We start from the raw sequence: 15,497 nt of genomic DNA, 5'->3' as shown, positions 1-15,497 counted from the left end.
CCTACTGGATGGTCAGACTCCAATTCTCCTCCGGCGTTCAGGATATGGTTGGCATACTCGTCAAGATCTTTGATCTTACGGGGGAACCAGGGGACTGGGAGGGGAGAGTAAGAAGAAAAAAGAAGTCAACTATTTCAGCTCATGAGAACGACTTCAAAAAATTAAAAAATGGGAGCAATTTCTTGCATTTCAATAATCAGAGAAAGTAATGTCTACAGTCTATCACTCATCACAGCCATGCTTTATCAAAGGCTCAGAGAGTTGAGTAGCAAATCACTTGCCAGTATTGCTAAACTGATATAGTTTGCATATTTGTACAAACCAAAAAGAGAAAAACAAACAAATCCTGCCATTTATGACTATAGGGAGGAAGCATGGGTGTGCAATCTAAAGCGGGTTGTAGTTCTTTCAGTCATCTACGTGTACTTTGCTCACTAGCTTTATTCTACAAAGCACAACATGCTTTGATATGCTTGCAGGGAAACACTAAATAAACCTACAGGTACTTGCCCAAGACATACAATATATTATCATGCACAACAGCAGTTATACTTGAGCATGTGCAAATTATTCCGAAGTCCTTTCAATATTTCAACAGTAGCTTTCAGGCTGTATGTGAAAATAAACAATCCTATAATCAAGTCAACCTTTCTCTTCCTCAAATAGTTATGCTGACATGATTACAGCAAAGGAAATTCCATGAAGAGTCATTCTTTCCTGTCAATTTGAGCGCAGAAAACACATTTTGACTTGTTATAAGAAATTCAAACAGGCAGCTGTTGGAAGGGTGCCTTGCTTGTGTCTCCCCAAGGAAATTGAGATAAAATGTACAAGTACACAATAACATCTCAGTTTGCAACTTACATTCCACTGCAGGGCATCAACCATTGGTGTGATGGAGTTAGATGCGTGTGACGCCATGCAGGGTGGGGGTGGGGAGGGGGGAGGGCAAAGGGTGGGGAGGGGGCGAGAGGTTGGGGAGGGGGAGGGAGAAGGAAAAGCAAGAATATACTTGCAGGGAGAACATAAATGACAAAGTAAAAGAGGTCACAGAGAATTTGGAAAAAGAAGGGAAAGCAAGAAAGGTATGAGGTGGAAGAATATTGAATGATGAAATGGAGCATGAGGAAAAAGTGTATGCTGGGAAGAGGTATCAAAAGGGGAGAGGTTGAAGGGAAAAGAAAGAAAATGAAAAAGGAAATAGAGGAATATGGTAGAGATATGAAGACCATGAAGAAATTAAAAAAAAAAGATTAAAGAAAAGAGATGTGAGAAAGTGAGAGAAAGAACACAAAGGGATATTGGAGGATGGATGGTTGAGACAGAGGATTAGAAAGAGCATGGGTAGAAAGGGGGAGGGGAAGGGTGATGGGGGGGGGGGGGGGGGGTAAGGATTAGAGGTATTGCCGAGGGGTGAGGGGGTTAGAAGGAGGCACGGAAGCAGGAGGCACATGTATTGAAATAAAAAGGAACAATAGGGCATTAGGGATCAGACAAGAACAGGAATACACACAAAGGGTTAAGACAGACATGACACACAAAAACCAAACAGAACAAACAAATAGACACAAATCGACAAGAAAAAGGGTTTGACATTCGGTAGTTCAAAAATTGTGAACGAGACACAGAGGACCATGGTCAACGATGACACGGTGATTGGATTGTGTGGCCATTTTGGTGAAGATGAAACACGGCATGGACAAACAAAAGACAAAGAATTTCTTAGTTTGATTAAAAGTAAGTACTTTACAAAACTACCAGTCAAAATTAAAATTTTCGAATCTAAAATTGTGCAGGTGCCATCTAAAAAAACTAATCAAACTATATCTTACTTTATAATTGCAGGCCATGCACTCTACATGTAGATTAAAGAAGAATTCTGGTCCAGTTAAAAGTTAGTCTGGAAAGAACGAGGGAAGACTTCTTTAAGATCACAACAAATAAATTTTGATTTAAAAATCACAAAAAACTCAAGGAAGTTATGAAATTGTGAAATTTCATTCCTTTTTTTTGGAAAAGCAGTTCTCCAACAGTTGATATGCATATGGAAATGAGAGAGCTGATGAGATGTCATTACCTTACATTTTTCTATTTAATCGTATATATTAGGTTTTTCTGCCATGAAGTGTAAAATATAATGTTATTCCTTGCTGAATTAAAAAAAGAATAACCAGTCAGACATGTTAGGATTTCAGACTGGAGCATGGTTGCATGTGGAAAAAAAAAACCAATTTAAAAAAAATGGAAATCTCAAGATTTTGTTTACAAACTATGTACACTGTACAATATATGGCAAGTTGTGAGGCGACGACATCGTCAATTCACTCACTTGCATATTGACTGTTCCAGGACTGTTTTGTGAAAATTAGCCAAACTTCGCAACTTAATAATTCACCAATCTTTATCCAATTTGTAATTAAATTTTCATCAGATTTTACTCTTTCTCATCAGACTAACTTTGAAAGACTCTGGAATTCCCCTTTAAGCATGCAATCAAGTACTTGATAAAGCTTGTTCATCATGCAAATCATTTAGCATTGCATATTCCAGGGACAGCAAAGAAACACATGCATTAAGCAGGAGAAACTACAGCATGTACAGCTTACTTTGGGGGGCAGGTTAGGGTAGCACTCGATGAGTGTACAAATCGTTTCAGAGTTACAACCGACAGTAGAATACATTTTACTGAAATTCTTTATCCAAGTTTTCACTAGGACCTACACATCTCAAAAAATGCAGGACCTGTCCATAATTGAACTTGAATGACTCAAAAAACAAACAAACAAACAAACAAACAAAGGGTGCATTCGAGCACTCTAAAGCGAACCAAAGCAAACTGAACCAAAGCGTACCATACCGAACTGTGCCAGTTTTGGAGGGTTCGAGCACTCTGTGGAGAAAGCGTAACTCACAAGTTATTTTAAGAAAAGGTCATGCTTGTTTGTAGCAAGAGTGTCATCCACCTGGCGCTTGAATTACTTACAGCTGTCCCGAACAAAGATAATGATGTCTTTGCATTGTGATATATGCGCAAAGTCATGCGCATGCTTTACGCCGAACTTTGGGTACGCTTTTGGAGCACATCGGGAAGTGGTCCACTTTTGGCTCGGTACAATACGGTATGGTACACTTTAGGAGCGTTCGAGCGCTCTTCTGGCGCAGGTACGGTACGGTACGGTACAGTTCGCTTTACGAGAGCGCTCGAACGCACCCAAACACTGCCATGTGTAAGAGTGACCGACTATTGATTGGCTATTAACAGTTGAGAACATAGAACACAGTATAACAACTACACTGTTGCATCTTTTTCTACTCATGTGGTGACATTTAGCACATGCACCTTTATGCATTAATTCATATGGTCTGCCCCCCTCGTCTATCAATCATTATTGATAAATGACATCCATTTTACTGCTTTAGATTTAAACAAAAAAAAAACGAAAAAATGAAGAATATCTCCTTCAAAATATTTAACAAAACAAGCTGAAAAAGTGATTAGCAAATTTTACAATTTAACAGTTTGAGTCAATTAATATGGTTTATGGTCATATTAAAAAAGATAGATGTTTAAATGCCAGAGAAAAATGCTACATGATAAGAAGAGGCTTAGGCTACAAATGACTAAAGGAATGATAAGAAACCAATCACCTTAAAGGACAAGTTCACCTTCATAAACATAAGGATTGAGAAAATGCAACAATATTAGTAGAACACATCAGTGAAAGTTTGAGGAAAATTGGACAATCGATGCAGAAGTTATGAATTTTTTTAGTTTTCGTGTTGGAACCGCTGGATGAGGAGACTACTACAGCTTGTGAGTCATATGCGTACAACAGTATAAAGAAAATGTAAAAGAAAATTCAACATATTTTCACTTTTTTCGCATAATAAAAGAGCACTTGACTTGCCTCTTTCTAAAGAGAGGGAGAATAATATTACCCATAACATTTGTCGGTAACGAGTCAGGGGAATGTGTACTTTTTTCAAAAGATGGAATTTTGTGAAATTCTCTTTATATTTTCCTTATATTGTTGTACGCATGTGACATCTAAGTTATTCATACACTGCAGTAGTCTTCTCATCCAGCGGGTACTGCACAAAAACATCAAAAATTCATAACTTTTGAACGGATTGTCTGATTTTCCTCAAACTTTCAATGATGTGTTATACTAATATTGCTACATTCTCTCAATCCTTATGTTTATGAAGGTGAACTTGTCCTTTAATACAATATAGCAGGATGCCACAATACATACCTTTTTGAGCACTTGTGTAATCTACGCCACTTAAAAATGTGAAGCACATCTTATCTTAGAGGCATAATTTACCATTTGCACATGAAATAAAAACCCAGCAATAGTGCTTCAAAATAGTTCTAAAATATGAGTTAGGGATAGAAACAACCAATGTCACATTTTAAATTAGTATAATCAATGTTAAGTATTGTTGAATATACAAAATGTGAACAATGGTTATAATAAAATTGTTTCCACACTAAACCGTCTACAGTTACGGTTTATTGAGAAAAATAGTGATATCTCCTTATATTTTAGGTTTTATTGCAAAATTCTTATATGGTAGGATGTTTTGTGATACAACTGACCTACATAATATGCATCAAATGTGATATCTTGAACATTTTTTAAATCACTACTCTCAATGGTAAACAGGACCTTTAAACTATTTGCACTACCATTTGAAACAATGGAGACAGCTCTAAAAAATAAATATCCCACAATACCAGCAATCATACTGTATACTAATGTAGTTCATTTGCACACAAACTGTAAAGATGCATATTGCGTTTATAGCAATCACCAGAATATACTGGTTGTTTCCCATTCATTAATGTCCCTTGCTTTTGAATTCTTGAACAGTGACATCTAGAACTCTTCATTTAAATGATTTTATTGTCAGTAAATGACTGTTTGCTACACTATGCTTTCAAAGACAGTTTGGATGTATGCTTCATCGACTATTCCATACGGCAGTACTTTATTGCCTCATTATGACAACATGAATGCCTAAAGCTGCCTATTAAAAAAAAAAGAAGAAAAAAAGCTGGTTTAACCTAACTTCTGCTGGGCATCAATTACACAAGTACTCGAGTGTGGCAACCCTGAGTATGCACCAATGAGTGTTCAATGGCATGACACAAACACGTACAGTGACAATGCATAAGTTAGTTCAGAGAGTCATTTTATAAAAAGCTGATATAATAGCAAATTTTGCTGGAATGGCAATTGTCATGGTAATGACAAGAATCCAGCTTCCTGATTGGCTGTTGCTATGGGAAGTTGCCAATCCAGCAAGAGTTGCTATCGTAACATCTTTTCTGAAATGGGACCCTGATGTAAACATACACTTAATACAACATGTATACCATGGGCAATTACATAATGTTCAGACATGTATGACCATATACTGGTACAGTGTACAGTTGTATGTTAGGGTGCTGTTCGTTATTCCGAAGGTTCGTTATTCCGAAGATTCGTTAATCCAAAACACACAAATTCCCTATACCAGAGGTTTGTTAATCCAAAAATGAAAAAGGGTTCGTTAATCTGAACATTTGTGGCGTTATTCCGAAGGTTCGTTATTCCGAAGATTTGTACACCCGAAAATGAAATCCGGAAAAACGAACCTTCGGAATAACAAATTTTCGGACTGAAGAGCCTTCGGAATAACAAGCCTTCCGAATAACGAGCTGTAACCGTATGTTAATACAGTTTGTGAGAGGACAACATTCCATCCCATTGTGAGTCAGACAAGGAAGAATGCAAGGTGATGTGCATGTTTACTGCACTGCAGAGATGTGAAATTAGGAAAGTTTATAGGTTATATGTTTCCAAACTACTCTCAACATACAAATTGTGCAACAAAATCCCTTGGGATGATATGCTACATGCAGAACAAAGACAGCTAACCACGAGAATGGTGTCATTTAAACAGTATTGTCTGAAAAGCATACCTGTGCCTGAATTACCTAGAGTACAAAAGATACAGACATGGGGAAATAAAAAACAAGAAATAAATTTTATAAACACCATCAGCACATACAATTATGAATATTCAAGACCTGATTCTAGTTGATGCGTCAAACCTGTTGCTACCACCATTTCATTTTCCCTGAGCAGCGGCTGGTTTTAACTAACAACTATACAGATATACTACCTTTCATCATTCACAGAGAATTTCTTTTTGGGAAAATGAGGGTTGTTAGAGTCACTTCACATACATTATTGTAAGTACTGCCTCTGACTTGAGCAGTCATGTTTCATGCAAATTCTTGTACCGCTATAAATATGCACTTCACAACTACAGATATTGTAGTTCAATGTGCTGGTACAAGTTGTACTTTGGCATCAACTATAAAACTCCATCTGCTATACTCAGAGCTACAGTGTATTTTCAATGGTAAGACTGTAACAGTAATTTGTGATCTTTGAAATGGGTGCTTGTCTTCACAGAATTACTCAAAGGGTTGCTCCTTAGTATCATGATTCAAAGATAAACCATAATATAAAACTTATTACATAAAAAATTCTTGACTTTCAGTGATCTTTTCCAAACCTTAAAACATATACTCTCTCCTGTGTTTATGAAAATGTCAGAAAGAGGCCATCTGTATTTTTGTTGTTATAATACAACATAAAATAGTGACATGTTTACAGTTCATATGATTGCCTTTCCAAACCTTTGATACTTTCTGACGAACACTAAAAAAAAATAACGGAATTTGGACATCCATGTATTACAAAAAAAAAAAATTCATGAGTATCAATCATCATTTCCAAATTTTCAAAGCATTAACTCTCCTGAGTGTTTTATGTCAAAAAGAGGTGAAATATTCATTTTTAATATGATTGCCCATCCAAGACTGTGACACATTCTGATAAATTATGCTAAAAAAATATACATATATTAAAGTTAGGTATCCTTGTATCATGAAAAGTTTAAGTAATCTTTTTTATACCTTGAAAACAGATACCCTCCCATGAATCTTTTATGTCATTATTTTTTCTGTGGCTTATAAAACAGTGAAATGTTTATATTTCATATGATTGCCCATCCAAGACTGTGATATTGCACATTCTGATATAAAATATATTTAATATATATAAAATTGTTGAGCATATAATGCTCAACAAGTTAAGGAAGCCTAATATCCACGTCTTGCAATCTGTATGATAATCATACACTTATTTACATACAGTGAACATTTGAATGAAAACAAAAAACCCAGTTTTGAGTAAAATGCCAAAGCTTTCTCAGTGTTTGTCTAATTTATGTGAAACGTTAGGTCTAAATATTCATCTTGACTGATTGTTAACTCACACAACAGGGTTGAAGGGTCCGACTAATTTTCATCTGTGAAACAAACCTTGTTGCCTGCTGCAGCTACAATGTACGCCATGCATACAGGTTTGTATGATATGCAATGGTAGTCCTATAAAGAGATCTGTTTTTCATGGATGGTCGGTGTTCAATTGGTTCACAGCACAGTATGCAGCCAAACCCATTATCAACAAACCACCTACCAGGGCCCCATCAGATCATTATACATTTGTTTAACAAGAAGTTCCCAGTGAATAGTGAAAAGCAGTCTAGCCAAGGCTAAATCTTTCCACTTTTGATAGTACCAGCTGACTGTATATCTGGTAAGCTCAGTGCAAGACTACAGCTGGACACCTTCTATAGCAAGAGGATCTCCCCCCCCCCCCCCCCCCCCCAACTCCCTATTGTACAAAATACCACAATGGAAATGTGGTGGTACAAGCAACCTAAATGAACCAACAGTGCATGTCGTGATATTGATTCTACAAGTCTGGACTGTAAAAATACCCTGTACTGATAGCAGATTTCTACACACTTAGCAGCCCAATTAAGGCTTACCATTAACATGTTATATGAACATGGTAGCCTACCTGCATATTTATAGCAAAATGGAGTAGACTTTTAACAAAAAGGAAAAGTTGACAAGTCTCCTTATACCAGATTCATTCATATTTTTTTTCTACCAGGAAAGAGGAAAATAGGAGCATGGCAGCTGAACTTATTTTCCCCATGTCATAACCACTTCAGGGGTAAAAGATATTCAAAGCTCTTGATTGCACATCATGACTCTGCAATCACTTGCAAGAACACACACCAAGAGAGCATTATTGTCCTTCACGTTGATGTTTATAACTTCCTCGCTTTTCCTCATTAATCTGTGAATGTAGACACGATGTATATCAGGTTCTGCCTGTTTGCCACAAACTTTGGTGGCGAAATTGCTTTTTAAACAAAGAATGTACATGTACTGTATACTGTACATACAGTGTATTCCACCAGGTATTTGTCCATCCTTATTGCAATTTCTCTGAATTGTCACCTGTATACATGTGTATCACTCTTCTCTTGGTATTTCCCAATTTCAATGAACTTTGTTCATACATGTACCTGAAAAGCATGCTATGCCAGAGAAATAAGCCAAAGTTAAAAAAAACAAAGTCTGAGACAGTCTGTGCTTCAGGTTACTCTGAATAAATAGAAAAGCAGACTCTTCAAATCTCACTTTGTTAGGGATAGGTTATCATTGCCCTATCAATTGATGGGAGATTCATGCCACAAAAGAACCAATGATCATTAACTGGTGCATTAATAATCAACACGACAAAAATAATCAGCGTGTTGAGATGATGAAAAGATTGTGTACGTCCTCAGATGGGTCAATGTTTGTTCTGGATGGCAATTAATACATCTTGGTTAATATTAATCAGACAGTGTTTGAGGCCAATTACCTTCTCATAAGAATTTGTGATACTTGGTGCAATCTCTCCTTGAGTACATATTTTCCCTCACTCTCTGTAACTAGACATATTTGTGTTGATGACCACAAACTGTTGTATGTTAGCCACAAACCATGGATCATGTGACTTACATGCATCACATGATACTAACAATAATACACAATACGGAGGGTGTGGTGAACTTTCTCATGGTTTCTGTGCTTGAGAGGGCTTTACACTGCACAAAGCAATGATTTACAAAGCTTCTGTGGAAATTCACTCTGAACTCACATGATTGATCCAAGCAGAGGGTAGTCTATCATTCAGGCTCAGTGAAGTTTTCCTTGGGAAAAGGCCCCGAGAATAAGTTCTTGCAGTTGTTGATTGCAGATGAGTAGGTCCTTTAAACTTATAGGCCCGAATTCACGAAGGTGGTACAAAGGAAACCATGGTTTAAACCATGGACAAAAGCCATGGAGCGCCAAGTGTCTCACGGAATATTCCGTTACGAAAGTGGTCATTTCGTCAACAAAAGGACCCTTTTGTTAACAAAATTATAATTTTGTGGACGAAATGTTTATTTAGATACAAAATGTCATTTCGTTACAAAATAATCATTTCATTGACGAAATTACTAATTTCATAATGAAATATTCCATGCAACACTTGTCGCACCACGGTTTCATTTGTACCACCTTCGTGAATTCGGGCCATAGAACCTCATCTTCATGCATGCCCATCTTCTAAAGATACTACAAATTTCCCTGTATCCAAAAATACACCAGCTTTAAGATATTGAGGCAAAACAGAATATTTGAAAACCATACAGACACACTTTGCATGTCTATTTTGTTAGTAGCTGGAAGCGCAAATGAACAATAAGCCATAAGGGTACATGTCTCATGTCTACATGTTGTGTAATGTCTAACATCAACTAGTACAGATAATTTCTGTGGAGATACGTACGTGCATCAGAATCCTTGGTGCGGGACAGGACTTGGAGGTAGCTGACCTCATCCTGAAGGGCCGACAAAATTGATTCCAGCTCAGATGGAGGCGTCTCGCTTGACACCAGAAACTCATAGCTGCCTGGCATACGTTTGGATGGCCTGGACTCAATGTGGGTGAGGTTCACACCTTTCTCCTGTTATAAACAAATTAATGGAACTTGTTTTGAAATCAAACAGAAATCAATTGAAACTGCGGTGGCATCAGGCAATGAACAATGCTAAATAAATGTACAACTACTTGATGTTTAATGTTTACTTTTATCCAGAAAATTGTTGATGAGAAAAATGAAAATTCATCATTTTCAAAAGCATACAATAGGGTGCCTATGCACGGAAACTACTTCAAAAAAAAAAGACTATTTCCTTCATGAATGCCTGTATGCATAAATACATAATGAAAGAAAAGAAAAGCTGAATTAATAAATAGTGAAGACACAAAACTCTTGTGGTTGCCTTTAAAGATGAGAAAAGTAGGCAGGAATAAGAGAATACCTCCCCTCCCCTCCCCCCTCCCCTCCCCCCTCCCCCCTCCACCCCCTGTATGTGCCTTCTCTAGATGTGTCCACAAAGTACATTGTAATTACAATCATTTTTTACAGTTAATGAGAAATCAGCAAACTTTTCCTGCAGGAATTCTAATTAAAGGTCATCTTCGCATCATTGTCAGAGCTAATAAAAATGAAAAAGTAAAGAGTCTATATCAAGGGCTGTCCAAAGGTGAAGTGCACTATGGAGGCATATTTTGTGTGTTTTAAAACTTAAGATCTCATACCACATGATATATACAGAGTGAAGAGGATACTTGCATAAAAGTCTTTGTGTGTGCGGTGGTGTACTGTGTGGAAGTGTGTGCCTGTGTACTTGTGTGTACATGTATGTATTTTCATATAAAATTTTCATTGTGGAATACAAATTGCTTTGAAATGAACTAAACACAACCGTTGATGTCAACATACATGTAATTTATATCATGCTTATCTATTCTGAGAAAGTACATATATGACCATAGAGTTTACTAAGCTTCTTTTCCCTTCCCTCTTCAGATGCTCTGTGTTCTGGGGGCTTCTGTTCTTTTTCCTTTGAAACAATTTCTAAAACAGGCAAATCATATTGGTTCAAAGCTGTCCTGAAAAACACCACAAACAAGATTCCAAGCTGCATGCACTCAATGGAAGTTTTAGTAGCAGCAGCAGTAGTAGTGAGTAGACGACAAAAGGGGGTCTAAACTGAAAGACTACCTAAACCAGGTCTGTACCTCTTCCCAGGTTCTTGCTGCAGGCAGGTTCTCAGCTAGGTGGGTCAGAGGTCATGAGGAGATACAGGCAGGAATTGTGCAATAAGATCAAATGCTGAACATACTGCACATGTGCATAATTCATCAATGAAAACTGCTATAGCAATTTAGCCCCTGCTAACTTTCTGCAAAAAGAGAGGTCTATTTAAAGAAAGAGAGGGAGATCGACGAAGGGGAAACAGGAAAGGGAAGCACTATGAACAGTCTGTACAGGTTGTATCATCTACAATAAGATACAATTATGATGAAAATCATTTTGCAGGTGACCATGATATTGATAAAGATTTTCTACTGAGTACACTGTGAGGAAAAGACAGAATGCTATAAAGTTAAATCAAACATAAAATACATGTTTATAATAATTATCTTGAAGTCACTCACCTCAAAGAGCTTGAGAGTTCTTGCCAAGACACCAACCTCTTCCTTCAAGCCAAACATGATAGATGAACACTGCTTGAAAGGAGGGCGTTCCTTCATGTAGTTCTTGCCAGTGTACTGCAATGCACATGAAAAGTTTTAATACAAGAAAGAGAGAGACATAAAAGTGAGCCACTGCTATTATTTCTCAATGGATTCAATTTTCATTTGCTTCAAAATCATATCAATAACATCTGCATACATGGTCGGCAGAGACTCCAACCCTAAGCACCTTCTGATCTGGAGATTCTCCCACCTGAAACCCCTAGCAAACGGGAGACCCCAACTTGGTCAAGAGCACAAAATTCCTTGCCGTCTAGGGTTCTAGATGCTCTCTCGTGCTATCTAAGGCTTATTTTTCAACATACAAGAAAATTAAGTAAGCATCTAGTTATTTTAAGCGAGAGAACGGGAGATTCTGCAAGAAATGGGTTTTCGGCGGGAGATCTCCCATCAAAAGCGGGAGAGTTGGAGTCTCTGGGTCGGTTGAGAATGACAAGGGCGTAAAATTGCCAAGATAAAGGCAGTGTTCATGGCACCTTAATGCTCTTATCACTCTCAGCCAATATTCGTAATGTATCTGACATTTTGGCCAAGAAAGTACCAGTGTATTTTAAAGTAAAACTGCACTTTCATGATGCAACATTAACTGAAGTGAGCTGTGTAACTGCAAGACTTCATACGTACATTTTAAACCAAAATGGTCATTGCTCTGTTAAGTGTTAATTACAAAGAATATTGCCAAAATGACAGAAAAGAAATGTACTCATCGTCTGTTTGTTGTAGTTTTTTGTGACATTTTGTGTGTATAGAACCAGGCTGCTGGCCTTTGGTGTCATATTTATAGAATCTTCCTCCCCATCTTATACATCTTGCTTGCAAAGTGATTTAACCCTATCAAGACAACAATTCAAAAATTTCATTTGCTCTGTACAAAGGAAGGTTGCAATGGTAACAACAAAGGTAACTTTAACTGGAAAACAATTATTTGATTGAATTACCAGTAAAGCAATGCACACTGCAGCATAAAACATCATTTTTAAATACTTTGTCTTTACTTTTCTTTAAAAAAAAATACAGTAATACATCTACGACAGGAAAACTTTGACAAAATCGGAGGGTAAAAGTAGCATCAATGGTGCATGCCAAAGTGACTAGAGTGTAATGCCTTTCTTTGAATGGATAACAACAACAACAACAACAACAACAAAACTTGGCAGCATTCTCTAAACTTTGCATTGCATTTATTTTCTGTTTGTCAAAGTTTAAATCATCTTTGTCTTTTGGTCTTTACCAGGGGAAACTGAAGTTGTGGGTTTGTATGTGTATATGTCTGTTTGTTTGTTTGTTTGTTTGTTGTTTTTTTGCTGACATTGTTCTTTTTTTTTTTTTTTTTTTTTTGCCTTCTTCCTGTCTAGTAAGTATGGGCCAATTGGGGGTTTGCCCTGACATTGTTGCTGCTACTAAGGGGGTTTGGTGGGGTCAAGGGGCAAAGCTTCCTCCCCTTCCCCCCACCCCCCCCCCCCCCCCTTCCTTCATTAGTCTTAAAGGTAGGGGATACCTTTTACAGACCTCCCAAAATGCAGCAAAATATTTAATATGAACCTCAGGGGACTTGTTTAGGCCACTGCTGAGAAATTTGGAAGTCAACAGTTATCTAAAATTTGAATAATGCACAAAACTCAACTACTCAGTAGTTCTGTGTGTCAGCCACACTTAAGCCTTTTTGTTGCAGTCTTCTGTATTTTTTATCTATAAACACAAATCTAAAAGTATAAGAGCTGATGTAATAACATATAGAGTGTGTGGCAAGAATGTATATAGAAATGTTTGTAAGTTTTGATGAACTTTCTTCACAAAATATACATGATGGACACACATGCAGTGCATGGGTCTGCAAAGCTAGCCTAGTAATGTACTGGAATTTACGGTGAGCCCCGAAAAAAATTCAATTCATATCTAACGGTCAATAAAAATGTACTAAATGTTACCTTCCACTTTCAATACTTTATGGGAGTTTCTAGAATGATACTCTCTTCAACATACCACTGTATTTATACAACTCTTCATTTAAGGCATGCAAATGGGATTCCCTACCTTTAAGGCAGAACCCTCAAAAATCAGGTTGTTATTATCCAGAATGTGTTTTCTCTTTGTGGATCTTCCTTTTTTTTTTTTTTGATAAATTGGATTTTATGAGCCTTTAGTGTTATTTCGATTTTCCAGAAGGAAACAAAAGATGAAAGATTTCTCCATTGTGTACATTTTTTTTTTGTTTAATGATTGCAGTTACAGCAGTATATACCATATGTCCCAAAAGAATTATAGCGAGACCCTCCGCAATGATAACTTTTAAAATAGTGAATCAATCCAAATATAATTTCAGGGTATGAATTCAACTCATTGTCCACATCCTACTTTAAATCCCATTCAATTTGCTTGAACAGTAGTCAAAGAGAAATAAGGAATTTTGTAGAGCATGTTAGGAATCTCTTCCCTCCAAGTTCTATCTATTGTGTTCACACACAAGAGCATCAAAGTGCTAAACTTGGAAGAATCAGACTCATGACATGCTTTGCAACCTGCTAAACAGCAATCCACATTTCTCTGTGAGGGTCCTGCTTTTCATCCAAATTGAATGGGGTTTTCTGCAAAGTAGAGCTAAGATGTTACCGGTATATCTTAAGACCCTGAAGTAGCATTTAGACAATTTAATCATATTGGGTGTTATCAATGTAATTTTTGTAATTTTTGGGGGGACATACTGTACAACTGTTCTTGTCAGTAGCATGTGTTGACAAACCTAAAGTGGTCCAATCAACAAGAACTGTATTTAAAGTTGATTTGTCTTGCGGCCTTAATTCATTCAGACAACAAAATCAATGACACAGACAACTACATACATTCATGTTGTGTGTATGAAGCGTGGACAATGAGATCATTCATTGCATCATGACAGATTTATATCTGAAACATTTTTTTTAATGCACACATACTGTACTGTCATATATTATCACATCAGACTGCACAATGTTGGTTATGAAGAAGTGGAATAAAACACAGGAAATTTGAATTTCCCGTGTACATATGTTAAGTTCACATTGCAACCACCATCAATAATGTTGACATGATTATTTGTTTACACGCATTGAAAAGTACACAAATTCTAAATTTTTATCTTTAATGCATACTACATTGTAATAATGAGACTCAAGAGGCTTACTGGGTCATCAAGTCAAGCTACAGTGGTTTCTAATTTTTTTTTTTTTCAGTGCAATATGTCTTCACATTTTTTTTTTCAGGTTTGCTGTCTCAAACACCATACAGAGTAGTACAGATAAATTGAGTTGGTTTGGACATGGATAAATCCATTGTGTTTGTAAGACAATCTATTCCAGTGCAGTATCTTAAAAAAGTGTACAATTATTTGCAAATGACCACAGCCATGATTATGTCAAAATTAGAGAAGTGTTTCATGGCATTTCTTTTCCCCCATGCTAAAGCATAGGACAAACTCTTATTTTCTTTCTCATAAGAGCATGATTTTCAGTAATATAAATCGAAGTTGATACAATGTATTGAAATTGATCATTGGAAGTAATAATCATGAGTCCTATATGTACTCCTAGTCCTATAGCAATTAAATAGGGTTGGGTCAGAATAGCATCATGATCGGAGTTATAGTTTTGTTTTGTTTTTGGATTTTTTTTGATAGTGAAAAATCCAAGTACAATCCTGAGCCTATGCTAGCGGATACAGGAAGGAGTTAGGAATAGGGAGGGATTAGGATTTTTCACGGAAAGGGGGTTACGCAGATGGAACTCTTTTGTGCAGAGCTTTACCCATGCGTAAAACTCCACTGTGGTTAAAGCAAGGAGTCTCAGGATTAAGACTGCACTATGACTATGAGGATCTCAGGCACACAGTGCATGGGATGGGCTAACTGCGACCAGCCCCAATGCGTAGCATTGGGAGTATAACTGTGTAATAGGAGCATCCTGG

At 36.9% G+C, this 15,497-nt stretch overlaps 1 protein-coding gene across 1 annotated transcript in view; it reads right to left on the bottom strand.

Moving 5' to 3' along the window:
- Nucleotides 1-15,497, bottom strand: part of LOC139740257 (protein henna-like) — a 31,865-nt gene that overhangs the window by 15,099 nt on the left and 1,269 nt on the right. Inside the window, exons 2-4 of the mRNA XM_071650838.1 lie at nucleotides 11,460-11,573; nucleotides 9,741-9,918; nucleotides 6-94 (exon numbers count right to left, since the gene is read on the bottom strand). Coding sequence (XP_071506939.1) covers nucleotides 6-94; nucleotides 9,741-9,918; nucleotides 11,460-11,573 — 381 coding nt within the window. The remainder of the gene's footprint in view (nucleotides 1-5; nucleotides 95-9,740; nucleotides 9,919-11,459; nucleotides 11,574-15,497) is intronic.

Source organism: Diadema antillarum, unplaced genomic scaffold, assembly GCF_040938485.1.
Source record: "Diadema antillarum isolate AM-2024a unplaced genomic scaffold, OU_Dant_1.0 seq00000845_RagTag, whole genome shotgun sequence".
NCBI classification, from domain to species: Eukaryota; Metazoa; Echinodermata; class Echinoidea; order Diadematoida; family Diadematidae; genus Diadema; species Diadema antillarum.
This window is presented reverse-complemented; position numbering and strand designations above follow the sequence as displayed.